Source organism: Loxodonta africana, chromosome 15, assembly GCF_030014295.1.
Source record: "Loxodonta africana isolate mLoxAfr1 chromosome 15, mLoxAfr1.hap2, whole genome shotgun sequence".
NCBI lineage: Eukaryota > Metazoa > Chordata > Mammalia > Proboscidea > Elephantidae > Loxodonta > Loxodonta africana.
In genome coordinates this window covers 17,416,926-17,434,631 of record NC_087356.1, presented here as the reverse complement: position 1 = coordinate 17,434,631, position 17,706 = coordinate 17,416,926, and the positions used below count along the sequence as shown (strand labels likewise).

The 17,706-nt window shown below is 40.2% G+C and overlaps 1 protein-coding gene across 1 annotated transcript in view; it reads left to right on the top strand.

Annotated features, from left to right (window-relative positions):
• The window catches only part of WDPCP (WD repeat containing planar cell polarity effector), a 328,314-nt gene that overhangs the window by 143,898 nt on the left and 166,710 nt on the right, over positions 1-17,706 (top strand). Inside the window, exon 11 of the mRNA XM_023552524.2 lies at positions 4,322-4,513. Coding sequence (XP_023408292.2) covers positions 4,322-4,513 — 192 coding nt within the window. The remainder of the gene's footprint in view (positions 1-4,321; positions 4,514-17,706) is intronic.

Here is a 17,706-nt window from a genome sequence, read left to right as displayed (position 1 = left end):
TGCACCTAAAAACTGGACAAAGAATAAGGAAGACTAAAGAATTGATGCCTTTGAATTATGGTGTTGGTGACAAATATTGAATATACTATGGGCTGCCAGAGGAATGAACAAATCTGACTTGGAAGAAGTATATGCAGAATGCTCCTTAGAAGTGACAATGGTGAGACTTCATGTTGAGTACTTTGGGCAAGTTATCAGGAGGGACCAGTCCCTAGACAAAGACATCATGCTTGGTAAAGTAGAGGGTCAGCGAAAAAGAGGAAGACCCTCAACGAGATAGATTGATACAGTGGCTTCAACATGGGCTGAAACATAGAAATGAATGTGAGGATGGTGCAAGACTGAGTAGTGTTTCATTCTGTTGTACATAGGGTCACTATGAATTGGAACTGACTTGACGGAACCTAAAAACAACAATGTGGGCAAATATTGAGCAATACAGAAAACATCAAAAAAAAGATGGAAGGAATACACAGAATCACTGTACCAAAAAGAACTGGTCGATGTTCAGCCATTTCAGGAGGCGTCATTTGATCAAGAACTGATAGTACTTGTTATGGATTGAATTGGGTCCCCCCAAAATGTATGTCAACTTGTCTGGGCCATGATTCCCAGTATCATGTGATTGTCCACCGTTTTGTCATCTGATGTGCTTTTCCTATGTGTTGTAAATCCTGCATCTATGGTGTCAATGAGGCAGAATTAGAGACAGTTATGTTAATGAGGCAGGACTCAGTCTACAAGAATAGGTTGTATCCTGAGTCAGTCTCTTTTACAGATATAAAAGAGAAAAGCAAGCAGAGAGTCAGGGGAACCTCCTACCACCAAGAAAGCAGAGCCAGGAGTGGAGCACATTCTTTGGAACTAGTGACTGCACTGAGACACTCCTAGACCAGGAGAAGATTGATGAAAAGGACCTTCCCCAGAGCCGACATAGAGAAAGCCTTCCCCTGGAGCTGGCACCCTGAATTCGGATTTCCAGCCTCCTAAACTGTGAGAGAATAAATTTCTCTTTGTTAAAGCCATCCACTTGTAATATTTCTGTTATAGCAGTACTAGATAACTAAGACAGTACTGAAGGAAAAATCCAAGCCACACTGAAGGCATTGGCCGAAAACAAGGCTCTACGAATTGACAGAATATACTGATTGAGACGTTTCAACAAGCCGATGCAGTGCTGGAAGTGCTCATTCCTCTATGCCAGGAAATTTGGAAGAAAGCTATCTGACCAACTGACTGGAATAGATCCATATTTGTGCCCATTCCAAAGAAAAGTGATCCAACAGAATGAGGAAATTATTGAACAATATCATTGGTGTCACACAGAGGTAAAATTTTGCTGAAGATCATTCAAAAGCAGCTGCAGCAGTGCATCGACAAGGAACTGCCAGAAATTCAGGCTGGATTCAGAAGAGGACATGGAACCAGGGATATCATTGCTGATGTCAGATGGAACTTGGCTGAAAGCAGAGAATACAAGAAAGATGTTTACTTGTGTTCTATTGACTATGCAAAGGCATTTGACTGTTCAAATCATAACAGTTTATGGATAGCATCGCGAAGAATGGGAATTCCAGAACACTTAATTGTGCTTATGAAGAACCTGTACATAGACCAAGAGACAGTCATTTGAATAAAACAAGGGGATACTGCAAGGTTTAAAGTCAGGAAAGGTGTGCATCAGGGTTCTATCCTTTCACTATACTTATTCAACCTATATGCTCAACAGATAACCCGAGAAACCTAACTATATGGAGAAGAATACGGCATTGGAGGAAGACTCATCAACAACCTGTGTTATGCAAATGACACAACCTTGCTTGCTCAAAGTGAAGAGGACTTGAAGCACTTGCTGATGAAGATCAAAGAATACAACCTTCAGTATGGATTATACCTCAACATTAAGAAAAAAAGATATCTCACAATTGGACCAATAAACAACATCATGATAAACAGCTAAAATATTGAAGTTGTCAATGATTTCATTTTCTTGGGATCCACAGTCAATGCCCATGGAAGCAGCAGTCAGGAAGTCAAACAACGTATTACTTTAGACAAATCTGTTGCAAAGACCTTTTTAAAGTGTTAAACAGCAAAGATGTCACCTTGAGGACTAAGGTACACCTGACCCAAGCTATGATATTTTCAGTCACCTCATATGCATGCGAAAGCTGGACAATGAATAAGGAAGACCAAAGAAGAATTGATGTTTTTGAATTATGGCGTTGGCAAAGAATATTGAATATACCATGGACTGCCAGAAAATAAACAAATCTGTCTTGGAAGAAGTGCAGCCAGAATGCACCTTAGAAGTGAGAATGGCAAGACTTCATCTCATGCACCCTGAACATGTTATCTGGAAGGACCTGTCCCTGGAGAAGGACATCATACTTGGTAAAGTAGAGGGTCAAGGAAAAAGAGGAAGACCCTCAATGAGATGAACTGACACAGGGGCTGCAGCAATGTGCTCAAACATAAGAACGATAGTGAGGATGGCACAGGCCCAGGCTATGAATCGGAACCAACTCGAAGGCACCCAATAGCAACAACATTTAGTCAAAACTAAGTATTGGATATTTGCAGAAATTTGTTCATTTTTCTTGTCTACTTACCCATTGTGATAGAGTACTGATGCCATGAAAAGTCATAGAGAACATGAAATTTCAGAGAACATTAATGGTTTTCATTATGTGAGGACTGAAGATGGCAATCACTAGTTTTAACTCTTATTTCCTCATCTAGAAATTCGTAAGTAAATGCCTGTGTGGCAAGTAGGACATCACAATGTATATTTTTGTGGATTTACCAATCCCATTGTAGTATTTCTGTCTAATAAGTACATAGCTAGTTAAAATACTTATACTGGAAGCCTAAATACAGGAATTTGCACTTGAAAGCTTAAGTACTTCTGTCATTGTCCATTTGGATTTTAAAACTAAGAAGTGGCATAGAGTATTATAATTCTGCTTTTCTTTATAGCTATACCCATACTTGAATTCATTCAGATCGAAATCATTTCGGCAAAGAAAATTGCAGTATAAATATCCTGAAATTATTGACCTTAAGTTTTCCCATCTACATTTTTTAAAATCCAATTGCATTTCTTTAACAGTGAAGGGAAGTGCAAGGAGTTAAATGTTTACCATGAGAGAACAACACTGGTAATTACTTTGATTTCAGTTCCTTTTGATGTGCTTTGAGAGGATGAAGGGGTCAGTAATATTATGGCCACGCAAATAGAGAAGGGTTCCTTTTGACGATATTAAAAAAAAATAGCAGAGGATTATTAAAGCATTAACCTTGATTTTAATGGCCTTGGTTGAGTGGTGAGATCACAATTTGGATGAGCCTGATTATTTACTAAATACAATACATAAATGCAACGGGTTCTTAACACCCATTGCACTCTGGCATTATCGCATTACTGCCATCCTTTGTTGCCTTGCAGACAGGAATATGAAAGCAATCTGTCATGTAGTGAGACTGGCTCCAGAAGCATTTCTCTGATAAGAAGACCCCCTGCCCTTTGCTAGTGTCTGGTCCAGTAGGCTTAGCCATGCGCTTAATCCCCAGAAAGTGGTTCGATTATTGCTGACCAGCAATGGCAAGATAGTTTTTTTTTTTCTCTTCCAGGCTATCAACCTTCCATTAATTCCTTAAGCAGAAATACGGTGCAATCTATATTTCCTTGGCATGTGTCACCCAGATGGTGCCGTGCTTATGTTTTCAAATAACCATGTTCCAAAATAACATAGTTTGAATAATAAATTCTACAAATCCTTCCTAAGAAAGAGAAGCATAATTCTCAGAAGCTGCATAAACTTTTACGCACGATGCTGTGGCTTATCCCTTTGATGCAGGATATATGTGCATAGGTCTCCTATATTCTGTAAAGAGATATTTGCCTTGAGTTGCTTTTCCTTTTATTGTTGTCAGTCATTGTTAATGTGTTATGTCTTAAACAGTAGTCAGACACTCTTGGTCAGCAGTACTGAACTTGTCATTTAATACGGCTGGTCTTAAATCCTATGTGTAGGTCGATGCTGTGAAGCAACCATGACTGTACATTTTGGTATTGATTTGAACGGCTAGAGCCAATTCCTCCCTAACTCACATTTTTCCTCTGCTGGAAATGGGGAGAATTTTGAACATACATCTTTTTTATATGTGTCAAATGAATTTGGTAAATTCTGACATATTCTTAAGCCCATCTTTATGTGCATATTTACTTGCATTTACCAATGCTTTAATTTTTGTAACATTTTGAGGACTTTTGCATCTTTTAAGAGATGTTTTCGTATTTTTTTTTTAAAACCATTAGATTTCCTATTATGAAATACCTGGTCCAGCAAACAGGACAACAGAGCGCCGTCTAGCTATCAATTATGTTCAGGATATGGTTGTTTGCTGGTGGCCCCTGTACAGTGATGATGCTTGGCCTTGGGCCCCTATTTCTTCTGAGAAGGACAGAGCCAATCTGCTGCTCCTGGGTCATGCTCAAGGAAGGCTAGAGGTAAAGTGAAAACTAATATATGCATTGTTATGAAGAGCAAATAAAATATGATTATTAGTTTTTCTATCCTGAAATAAATGAATAATTTTTTAACTATAATTTATTTTTTCAAACACTGAAAAAAGGAACTTACATATGAAATGGAATCTTAAAAATACCATATCTAGAGGCTAGCCAGACAATTCGAAGGCTAGCTGGGATAGCACAGTGGTTAACAGCACAGGCTCCTGGATTCAAACCCTAGCTCTGCTACCCTCCGTCCATGAGTAAGTTTCGAATCTCTATAGGCCACAATTTCATTATTTGAAAACGAACGTTAATGAAGATCAATCCATTAATAGATGCGTTTAGAGGAGTACCTGCATAGAGTAAACTCTGAAGCACTATTCACGACTGGGATTGTCACTATTATCATTATGAGCACTAACATTCTTGTTTGCTCATGATTTCATGCCCGTTAAAGCTATGTTATCAATCAACCTCTTCAAACTTCAGTCAGTCTATTAGTAAACTTTAGTCAAATGCCTATTTTATACAAGACCCTGTAGTGTCAAACCATGGCTGGGACAAGAATATGTAAAGAGTGCTGTAAAACAATGGCCTCCTCACTCCAAGATCCTGTCTTGGACAGGAGCACCGAAAGAGCTAATGAAGAGGGTGAGGACAATAGCCCCAGCCTATCTACTCTTAACTATGGTTTGATTATACATTTATATATGTGAACCTCTGTGTATTTTCAGCTTGTACCAGTACTTTGAGTAGGAAAGTCTCTTCTTTCCTTTTTTTTAAAAGAAAAAAAAAAAAAAACTTTAAAAGAGCTCCCTCTTTTTTTTTTTTTTTTTACTTTTTAACTGGGTAAAATAGTATGTTCCTATATTTTCTCTAAATCTGTTATCTTTTTAGGCTTTAAGGAGTATTTCCTAGAAATATTATTCTGAGATACAAGGAATAAATCCAGGTTTTCTCCATCCCTGTCTACCTCTTCTGGTTTTATAAACTTGCAGGATGTCTTTTAAAACTGTAAAGTCTTCGTTTATTTTATTTTTAATTCTGTCTCCTTTAGAAACCCTGCCAATCCCCTCTAGATATTTTAGTTTCCTTTTGCTGGAACTTTTCCAATTTGGTGGCAGTGACTAAAACTACTTGTAGTGTCCTGTGCTTGGGTCCCTAGTGATTTTGTGAAGGTAGGGAAGCACTTTGTTTCTTATTCTTGACCATGCCCACCATTTTACTTATCTTCATCCCAGGAGCTCACTGAGTAAAACACTTCATCAAAATGACTTAATGTAACCGAGCTAAGTAGGATTCAATGAAGTGTTCTGTCCTATAAAACAAGTAAAGATCATTAAGTCAGCTGTAAGTTATACATTATACAAATTACCCTTATTTAAATGAATACACTACATGAAATGAGGACTGTGCTAAAAGGATATATATATGGTCTATAGCTAGTGGTGTCATCTAGGTCATTGACTTTGGAGTTGGACGAACTTGGGTTTACCTCTTAGTTGGGCCACATACAGTGAAAACTGGGAGAGCCAGAACTTGACAGCACTGCCTTGTTTTTCCAGGTCTCACATGTTTTCCACTTTTGACAGGGCGCTTACCACTTTTCTATCTCTCTATCAAGAATTCTGCCTCATAGTCCAGCACATCTAGATGGTGCTCAGCTAATACCACTGACTACTTTGACGGGTATCACTATAAAGGGTCCTGGACAGAGCTGGAGAAAAATGTAGAACAAAATTCTAACTCACAAAAAAAGACCAGACTTACTGGTCAGACAGACAGGAGAAACCCCGAGAGTATGATACCCTTTTAACTCGGTGCTGAAGTCACTCCAGAAGTTCACCCTTCAGCCAAAGGTTAGACAGGCCCATAAAACAAAACGAGACCAAATGGACATACCAGCTCTGGGCAAGGACAAGAAGGCAGGAGGGGACAGGAAAGCTGGTAACTGGGAACCTAAGTCAAGAAGGTGAGAGTATTGACATGTTGTGGGGGTGGCAACCAATGTCACAAAATAATATGGGTATTAATTATTTAATGAGAAACTAATTTGCTCTGTAAACCTTCATCTAAAGTACAATAAAAGAAAAAAAAAAGAATCCTACCTCATAAACACCCAGTTAACTTTTCCTTCTCTGACAGGTTCCCACCTTACACAGGTTCCGGCTTTCACAGATTTTACTGTATTTTGTGACCTTAATCAAGCTTAATTCCTCTAAGATTCTGCCTGCTTCTAGTCAGTTCTGTGTTCTGTGGCCTTGGGTAGGTCATTTACCTTGTCTGGTGTTAGTTTTCTAATCTTTAAAATGAAGGGTTTAGATGAGATAGGTGCTTATCTGGGTTTCTGAAGCACAGATCTGATTCAGCCATTACCGTGCTCAGATGCCTTCAGTAAATGCCAAAGCCAAACACAGCCTTGGCACTGAAAGGCCCACCTTGACTGGCTCTGACTTACCTTCCCAGTGTTAAACAAATCTATGCTGTGACCAAATGAATTTACTTACTGCCTCGTTAATTTCCCATCTCCTGCATGTTCACATTGGTGGTGTTTCTACCTGAAAGACCCTTCCTTCTCTCTTCCCACATCATTTAGTAGTTACTGAGCTTGAGCACTGTGGATTACATGCTGGGGATTCAAAGATAATAAGAAACACTCTTTGCCTGCAAAGATCTTAGTGTTCACCATGAGAGACAAATATGAAAACGTGTTTAGTGCACTAAAGTGGTAAAGGTGCTATGGGTAGAATATGTGTACCTATACCCATCACCATCATCCCAATTCATAGCGACCCTACGAGACAGTAGAACTGCCCCCCTAGGGTTTCCATGGAATGGCTGGTGGAGTCTAACTGCCAACCTTTTTATTAGCAGTCCATCTCTTAACCACTGCACCAACTGCCCCCCATAGAGTTTCCAAGGAGCGCCTAGTGGATTTGAACTGCTGACCTTTTGGTTAGCAGCGGTAGCACTTAACCACTACACCACCAGGGTTTCCTGATTCTACTTAGAGAGATGGTAAGGACTGAAGATTAAAGAGGTTTCATAATGTGCTCAAATATGAGATTGGTACACAATTTTACTTTCTTTTATTATTCCTTTAAGGCTTGACATCAAGGTTTTCCTAGCCCCGTGGAGTGATATGACTTGTTTTTTCTTTTCCTCCTATCTGAAACACTACCAGGAAGGAAGTTGGTGAAACTCATCTGTAAAATGCCTGTGTATGGTGTCTTTCAAAGAGGGTAGATTTTTCATCCCTGATTCCATTTTTTAAGGATTGTTTGGGAGGATTTTAATTTTTTCCTTGAGTTGTTTTTTTATAATTTGTATTTCTAGAAAATTACCCATTTTATATAAATATTTTGTCCTATAGGATCACTATGAGTTGGAATCGACTCAACGGCCCTGGATTTGGGTTTTTGTGTATATTTTCATAAAGTTGTGTGTGATATTTGCACAGGATTTTTTATTCAACACCGATTTTGTATTTAGTGATCCCTTTCTCAATACTGATATATGAAGATATATAATTCATTTTTGGGGGAAATAACTTTTGTCTTAGAATTTGGGCTTCTGGTCATTTTATCAAATTAAACTTTTGGAAAAATATGTAAAGATTTATTTTTTAGATCCTTATGTGAACTTTGGTATGCAAAAGGTGAATATTTTTGGAAGAAATATCTGGGGAAATAATTGTTTTTCTTTTTTGTTTGTGGAGACATAAGTATCTTTAACTATGAATTGTAGTGAATATTTCAAAATATCATGAGCTAAAACCACCAGTCTATAAAAACAGTGTTCAGGCATATCTCTTTTAATTTTTTTTTAATAGTGGCCAATGGTCTTCTTGAACTAATCATCAGAATAAAAAATACACTGTGCTATAAAATTCTAAAATTCAAACTAAAATAATAGCAGCCCCATAGAGGGAAAATGTAATCCTTGAATCTATGAAAGTATGGAATTTTAAAAAGCATTTCCTATCCTGCTTTAATCAGAACAGATAATAAGCTTTTCTTTGGACAGTGGCAGGATTCTGGAGCAGTGGTTTCTAGCCTTGGCAGCACAGTACGGTCACCTGGGGAGCTTTTACAAAGAGGGCAATCCAGACAGAATCGGTGATGGCGTGTAGGGAGAGTGCATCTATATTCTTTCAAAGGTTCCCTAGGTGATTCTCATATGCATTCTAATTGGGTATCACTGCTTTACAGCAAACTTAAAAAAAAAAAATTTTTTTTTAAGGCAGGCTTTTTTTGTTTTTGTTTTTTTTGCATAACAGACCATGGAAAGGATAAAGCCCACATACTGAACCAAATGAGAGTTTTAACAGTAGATTCTAAGTAGAAAATTGGCTTACCAAGCACCAAAAAAAAAAAAAAAAGAAAAAGAAAACAAAGGGAACATAGAAATAAGCTCTCTGTGACTGCATTATCTGTCTTTCAGAGGAGGAACGTTTTAAAATTTATTTTATGGATATTAGAAAACTGTGGGTCTAATTTCACACCATGAAGCTCTAAACAACAACAACAAAAAAAATTTTTTTAAACAACAGTATGTCTTAATTAGAAGCACAGAGAGTTATGTAGTCTAACAAAAAAATTCTGTTTTAAAAATATACAATGGATAATGTGCAGAAAAAAAATTTTTATCAATAAATTCATTTGAAATGTATTTTAATAATTGTGTAGCTTATCACATATAATATAGTAGTCATTTTTATTTAAATTTCTACACCCTCTTCATACTTCCTTTTGGAATGTTATTACCATCATCCTATAATTATTTTATTCATTCAGTTTGTCAGTAATGTGATGACAACTCAATTTTTCTTTCCTTTGCTTTGTATTTGACCAGGAATTTAACTTTTTAGCTGTAATGGATTTAATAATGTTTTCTGAATATTGTGCTCATTTCAAGGTATCTTACTTAGAAAAGACCACCTGAATTTATCCAATTAATCAAAAATACATAAGCAGAGTTATTAAGCCTTAAAAACTGTGGGCATGGGTTAGGAAATTTGATAATCTCAGAAAGATCATGTTTCCCCATAATAATTAAAAACTATTTTTGCAGTGATTTGCATGAACAGCAACTAATGGGGAAGTAAAAATGTGACCAACTTTTAATATAGTGTAATTTGAAAAAAGAAGCACTCAGAAAGCATTGTAAATCCATCCCACTAGAAAGCCAAAATATTTAAGAAACACCTCTTCCCAAAAAAATGCGTACTGCTGTAATAGCTCTCAACCAAATAACAAAGATAATGTCCCTATTTTAGGGATGCTATTTTATTTCAGTCTCTTTATTATAAAATAAAACACACATAAAGAAAACCACACAAAATAAATGTCTAGTTTAATGAGTTACTATAAGAAAAACAGAGCCCTGGTGGTATAATGGTAAAGAGCTTGGCTCTTAGCCAAAAGGTCGCCAATTCGAATCCACCAGCTGCTCCTTGGAAACCTATGGGGAGGTCCTACTCTGTCCCATAGGGTCACTGTGAGTCAAAACCAACTGAACAGCAACAGGTTTGGTTTGTTTTTTAATAAGAAAAACACTCTTGAAACTTTGCCAGAGCTTAACCCAGAGGCACTTCCATGTGCTGTGCCACAACTCAGTCCCTTACCTGCCCCCCAAAAACCACTGCTGTGATTTGTAATCTCTTATGTATCTATTTACTCATACTCATAGCAACCGTGAGTCAGAATCAGCTCAACAGCCGCGGGTTTGAGGTTTTTTTTTTTTTTAATGTACCTTTTTAGTTTTCAGAACCTAAGTGTGCATCACCATGAATCATATTTTAAATGTTGCCATTTAACACATTTTTGTTTGTCTTAAATCTCTTTTAATCTACAAATTTCCCCTCCATCCCTTTCTTTTCCTTAAAACTTACATGTTGAAACTGTAGTTTCTGACAGTGTGGATTTTGTTACTTACATAATCATGACCCACTTCAACATGCTTCTCTGCCCTTCCTTAGTTTTGCAAGCTAGTAGTTGGATCTGGTGGCTTGAGCAGACTCATGTTCAGGGTTTTTTGTCAGACCTTATCTAGGTGATGGTATGCTCTGGAGGTGCAGTTTGAATCCACCAGCTGCTCCCTGGAAACCCTATGGGGCAGTTCTACTCTGTCCAATAGGGTCGCTGTGAGTCAAAATTGACTTGACAGCAACAGGGTTTTTTTTTTTTAATATGTTCTTTCATCAGGAGGCACGTAATACCAGTTTCTCTTTCTTTCTCTCTCGTCTCTTTTTGTGTTAGCAGCTATTGATTCTGAATGCCTAGATTCATTAGCTATTAGGGTTGCAATATGGTAATATTCTAATCCTATCATTTCTTTTTCATTTATTAGATGGAATACTTTTGTAAAGAAACACTTCTACTCATCTACTATTTGTTTACTCAATGGTTGAATTTATAGGCGGAATAAAATGCCTTATTTTTATCCTTAATTTACCAGTTTTCAAGATAATGAATGGTTCTCTCTCACCTTCTGAATGTGACCAATTTTTTTTTAATACTTTATTGTCTTTTTAGAGGAAATTTACATATCAGATTAGGTTCTCATTTAACAATTTCTGTACATATTATTCAGTGACGTTGGCTACACTTTTCACAATGTGTCAGCATTGTCACTATTTCCATTCTGATTGTTCTGTTTCCATTAATCTAGCTTCCTTGACCCCCTTACCTTCTCATCTTTCTTGTTGTTGTTAGGTGTTGTAGAGTTGGTTCCGACTTATAGCGACCCTATGTACAACTAAATGTAACACTGCCTGGTCCTGCACCATCCTCATGATCATTGTTATGCTTGAGCCCATTGTTGCAGCCATTGTGTCAATCCATCTCCTTGAGGGTCTTCCTGTTTTTCAGCTGACCCTCTACTATACCAAGTGTCTTAGGCTGGGTTCTCTAGCGAATCACAACCAGTAAAGCATATAAATACCTAGAGAGAGAGATTTATATCAAGGAAACAGCTCACATGACTGTAGAGGCTGGAACATTCCAAGTCCATGGATCAGGATAGAGGCCTCTCCCAGCTCTCACAGCTGTGGAAGCTGGTGGACCCAAGATTGGCAGGTCAGAGAGCAGGGTGCCCACTCACAGGCTATGAAGGTTGACAAATTCCGCGATCAGCAGGCAAGACTGCAAGGTTTCTCCTGATTCACCTAGCTTCAGGGGCTGGTGAATCCAAGATTGGCAGATCGAGGAGCAGGACTCTTGCTCGCAGGCTGTGAAGATCAATGACTCCCAAGGTCAACAGGTAAGCTGCTAGCTCAAGTCCCAAGAACCAGAGGTCAGATGATAAAAGACAGCTGCTGAATCCAGAACAAGCCAGGAGTGTTGGCAAGGTGAGCAGGAAGGAAGTAAGTGGTGAAGGGTGGAGAGATGACGGATGAGTGGGTGGTGAGCCACCACAGGTCCTGCCCCACCAATACCACTCAGCAAAATCTATCATGGGGGTGATCATATATCAAAGTTCAACACGTAAGTGATCAAAACATTACACAACTGCCAAAACACTGAGAATTATGACCCAGCCAAGTTGACACACAATCGTAACTATCACACCAAGCATGATGCCCTTCTCCAGGGACTGGTCCTTCCTGATAACATATCCAAAGTATGTGAGATAAAGTCTTGTTTGCCTCACTTCTGCAGAGTATTCTTCCTTATTCATTGTCCAGCTTTCACATATATATGAGGTAATGGAAAACACCATGGCCAGCTTCTGGTCAACATGGCACCATAGGCAGAAGCACTGCGCCGTCCCTCCACAGCAAAGATCTGAAAAACTAAGTAAAACAAAGAAAACATCTTTCCTGGAACCTGAAGTGTCAAATGAAGAGACAACTCAGCCAAACACCAAATGGAATAAGAAACTGACAGAGAACAGAGAGCAAGGAGAGGTACGTGTGGAGGTGCCCTATCAGCTAACGCAGCACGGATTTGCCAACTTGGACTCCTTCCGGAGATAGGTGGAAAGGGAGCACGGGAAAAGAGCTTCATGGAGCTCCCAGCAGGAGATGGAATAGCCAGTAACCAGCAATGCATGCTTTCCCACTCTCCATCCTCTCCCTACTGCTCTACCTCCATGCGTCTTGGCTGGCAGTGGTGACTCGGCCAGCCGGGAAGTGCAGTGTTCGTACCACTTGTATATGCCCCACTCACATCAGAGATTGGTGGACAGGGAGTACAGGAAAGCAGCTTCACGAAGTTCCCAGCAAGAAACAGAGCACCCAGTAACCAGTGATATACACTCTCCTAAACCCCACCCTTCCTCCCCCTACCCAATCAGCCTCCTCTGCTTCCCATTGGCCTCTGTCTCTTGGCCAGGAGGCAACTGCTTCAGCTCTGGGCTGCTTGGATTCACCCCGCCCACACTGGCCAGCTCCCTGAGTGCCATTTGTCTGTTGCTGCTATTGCTTTTTTCCGTTTCTTTTGGTTCCTTCCGTGCCTCTCACCACCTCCCCCTCCTTTCTCTCAAACACCTGGCTCCATGTGCCATCTTTGCATCTTCTTCAAAGGCTGTGAAGTGCTGCTGGACTGGGGAACCACTCACCTGGCCTGTGACACCACTCCGGTGGGATCCCTGGGGCTTTTTGTTTGTTTCCTTGCCTTGTTTTGTTTTGCTTTGTACTGTTTTGTTTGTTTGTTTTCTTTTTCTTTTCGTGGCTTGGAAGCCCCTTCTAGCCAGGCTGCACTGCACAGCTTAGGAGCCACTTCCCCAGTCTGTGCAGCTGCATTGGTGGAACCCCTGGGGCATTACTTTTTTTCTTTCTTTTTTTTTTTTTTTCCTTTCTGTCTTTCTTCATTTCTCAGTTCTTGTTTCTCTATACTTACCTCATTTTCCTGTCTCCTGAATACCTGGTGCTGTGCAACATCTATACCCCCTCTAGCCAGGCTATACTGAGCAGCCTGGAAGCCACTTCCCCAGTCTTTGCCGTTGCACCAGGGAAATCCCTGGGGGCTTTTCTTTTTTTCCAAATTTTTATCTATTTTTTTCTTTTTCCTTCTTTTATTTTCTTTCCTTTTTGTTTTTCTCCATTTCTCATCTCTCCACACCAATGGCAAGCTCCCTTAGCACTCTTTTTATTTTTTTTTTTGGCTCCTGTTTCTCTCTCCTCTTTCCTATGTCCATATTATCTCCATACATCACAGCCTTCCCTGTCCTTCCTGCCTACCTGCACCATGCACTGAACATCACACCCCCAAGCAGCACAGGCATGGACTACCGGAACCTGCCCAGAACTAATTCCCGACCCACCTTGTCGGCCCTAGTACATGCCATGAACAACCCATCCCAGCCCCTCTCCTTCAGCTGGACCTTCCCTGCTGCACCAATGGCCCTGCTTATTGGACAAGGAGGTGAAAAGTATCATGACCATACATGAGTAAACAACAAAGAACACACAGGCTGCCTGCTCAGACATGACCAAATAAAAAAGCAGGGCAAAACAAACAGATCTACAATCAAAAAAAGAAAATAACTGTTGAATGTCCTGAAGACAGCAGGCAATATTAAAACATAAAAAAACAGGACAGGATGGTTCCGGTAGGCGTCCAAAATTAAACACCACATGACTTTCCAGTAGAAGAAAAGGCACTAGAACTACCTGACAGGGAATTCAAATCTCTAATATTCAGAGCTATCCAAGAGTTGAAGCAAAAAGCAGGCAAAAATGAGGGAAAAAATAGACAAATTCATGGAAAAGGCAGACAAATTCATGTAAAATACAGACCAAAAAATGGAAGAATTCAGGAAAATAATGCAGGAACAAAATGCCAAAATAAATTCACAACTAGAAATCATACAAAAACAACTAGAAATCCAAAAGATAAACAAGATTTCAAAAATGAACAGTGTCATACAAGGGCTGAGGAGCAGTTGTGAAATGATGGAAGACAGGATTAGCGAAATTGAAGACAAACACTTGGCTACGACTCTGTTTGAGGAAAAATTAGAAAAAAAGAACAAAGAAAAATGAAGAAACCCTGCAAATTATGTTGGATACAATCAAAAGCAAAAATTTACGAGTGATTGGAGTTCCAGAACAGGGGGAGAAAGCGGAAAACAGAGAAGATCATTGAAGAATTGCTGACAGAAAACTAGGAGGCACAGAAGAAACCAAAAGAAACGGAAAAAAGCAACTCTATCAACAGAAAAAAAAAAAAAAATGGAAGGACTACACAGAGTCATTATACCAAAAAGAATTAGTCAATGTTCAACCATTTCAAGAGGTGGCATATGATCAGGAACCAATGGTACTGAAGGAAGGAGTCCTACCTGCTCTGAAGACATTGGCGAAAAACAAGGCTCCAGAAATTGATGGAATATCAATTGAGATGTTTCAACAAACAGATGCAGCACTGGAGGTGCTCACTTGTCTATGCCAAGAAATATGGAAGACAACTTCCTGGCCAACTGACTGGAAGAGATCCATATTTATGCCTATTCCCAAGAAAGGTGATCCAACTGAATGTGGAAATGATAGAACAATATCATTAATATCACACGCAAGCAAAATTTTGCTGAAGATCATTCAAAAACGGATGCAGCAGTATATCAACAGAGAATTGCCAGAAATTCAGGCCAGTTTCAGCGGAGGACATGGAACCAGGGATATCGTTGCTGATGTCAGAGGGATCCTGGCTGAAAGCAGAGAATACCAGAAGGATGTTTACCTGTGTTTTATTGACTATGCAAAGGCATTTGACTGTGTGGATCATAACAAATTATGGATAACATTGTGAAGAATGGGAATTCCAGAACACTTAATTGTGCTCATGAGGAACCTTTACATAGATCAAGAGGCAGTTGTTCGGACAGAACAAGGGGATACTGATTGGTTTAAAGTCAGGAAAGGTGGGTGTCAGGGCTGTATTCTTTCACCATACGTATTCAATCTGTATGCTGAGCAAATAATCCGAGGAGCTGGACTGTATGAAGAAGAACAGGGCATCAGGATTGGAGGAAGACTCATTAACAACCTGCGTTATGCAGATGACACAACCTTGCTTGCTGAAAGTGAAGAGGACTTGAAACACTTACTAATGAAGATGAAAGACCACAGCCTTCAGTATGGATTGCACCTCAACATAAAGAAAACAAAAATCCTCACAACTGGACCAATGAGCAACATCATGATAAACAGAGAAAAGATTGATGTTGTCAAGGATTTCATTTTACTTGGATCCACAATCAACATCCATGGAAGCAGCAGTCAAGAAATCAAAAGATGCATGGCATTGGGTAAATCTGCCGCAAAGGACCTTTTAAAGTGTTGAAGAGCAAAGATGTCACCTTGAAGACTAAGGTGGGCCTGACCCAAGCCATGGTATTTTCAGTTACCTTATATGCATGTGGAAGCTGGACAATGAATAATGTAGAACAAAGAAGAATTGATGCCTTTGAATTGTGGTGTTGGCGAAGAATATTGAATATACCATGGACTGCCAAAAGAACGAACAAATCTGTCTTAGAAGAAGTACAACCAGAATGCTCCTCAGAAGCAAGGATGGCGAGACTGCGTCTTACACACTTTGGACATGTTGTCAGGAGGGATCAGCCCCTGGAGAAGGACATCATGCTTGGCTGAGTACAGGGTCAGCGAAAAAGAGGAAGACCCTCAAGGAGGTGGATTGACACTGGCTGTAACAATGAGCTCAAGCATAACAATGATTTTAAGGGTGGCTCAGGACCAGGCAGTGTTTTGTTCTGTTGTGCATAGGGTCGCTTAGAGTTGGAACAGACTCCACGGTACCTAACAACAACAACAACAACATCAACATACAAATGGCACTCAGGGAGCTGGCCAGTGTGGGTGGGGTAAATCCAAGTGGCCTGGGCCAGAAGCCAAGAGACTGCGGCTGCCGACAGGAAGCAGAGGAAGCCCAGAGGAGAGGGAAGAGGGTAGGGATTTGGAAATTGTGTATCGCTGGTTATAGGGTGCTCTGTCTCCTAATGAGAACTTCGTGAAGCTGCTTTCCCATTCTCACTGTTTGCTGATCTCTGATGTGGGTGGGGTTAATCCAGGCAGCATGGACGGTGCACTTCCCAGCTGGCCAAGCGACAGCTGCCAGTCAGGAAGCACGGAGGTAGAGTAGTGGGGAGAGGGTGAGGGGTGGGAAAGCATGTATCACTGGTTACCAGGTGCTGTGTCTCTTGCTGAGAGCTCTGTGAAGCTGCTTTCCTGTGCTCCCTGTCTGCCGATCTCCAACAGGAGTCCAAGTTTGTGAACCCATGCTGTTAGCTAATAGGGGACCTCCGCACGTATCTCTCCTTGCCCTGTGTTCTCTGTCAGTTTCTTATTCCATTCGGCGCTTGGCTGGGTTCTTTATGTCTTCATTTGACACTTCAGGTTCCAGGACTGATGTTTTCTCTGTTTTACTTAGTTTTTCGGGTCTTCGCTATGGAGCGACGGCGCGGTGCATCTGTCTGTGGTGCCATGTTGGCTGGAAGTCCGAAAAGTTTCAAATTCTTGATCATGAAGTTCGCAGAGGGTAGTGATGAACATGGAGTCCTGATAGCACAGTGGTTAAGAGCTCAGCTGCTAACCAGAAGGTTAGCAGTTTGAATCCGCCAGCTGGTCCTTGGAAATCCTGAGGAGGAGAGGAGTGGTACTACTTTGTTCTGTAGGGTCTCTGTGAGTCAGAATTGACTCGACAACAACAGGTTTGGTCTTTGGTTTTTTAATTAGAAGCATGCCTCTGGAGGAACCATGGTAGCATAGTGGTTATGAGCTCAGCTGCTTACCAAAAGATGGGGAGTTCGAATCCACCAGCCACTTCTTGGAAACTATGGGGCAGTTTTATTCTGTTGTACAGGGTTGCTATGGGTTGGAGTCAGCTCCACCGCAACCGTTGGTCTTTGGTTTTTTAATAATGAGCATGCCTCATGGAGGAGTCCTGGTTGCACAGTGGTCAAGAGCTCAGATGCTAACCAAAAGGTTGGCAGTTTGAATCCACCAGCCAGTCCTTGGAAACCCTGTGGGGCAGTTCTACTCTGTACTACAGGGTCACTATTAGTTGGAATCGACTCAACAACAATGTTTTTTTTTTTTTCCTCTTTATGGAAGGTACAAGTAACCTTGATTGGTTATGTGAGTGTCAGGAGCCAGGGGCCATTCTTTTTAGAGTTTTTTTCTCTCTTTCTGCTTTTCTTCAGGGCATTGTCACTTAACATTT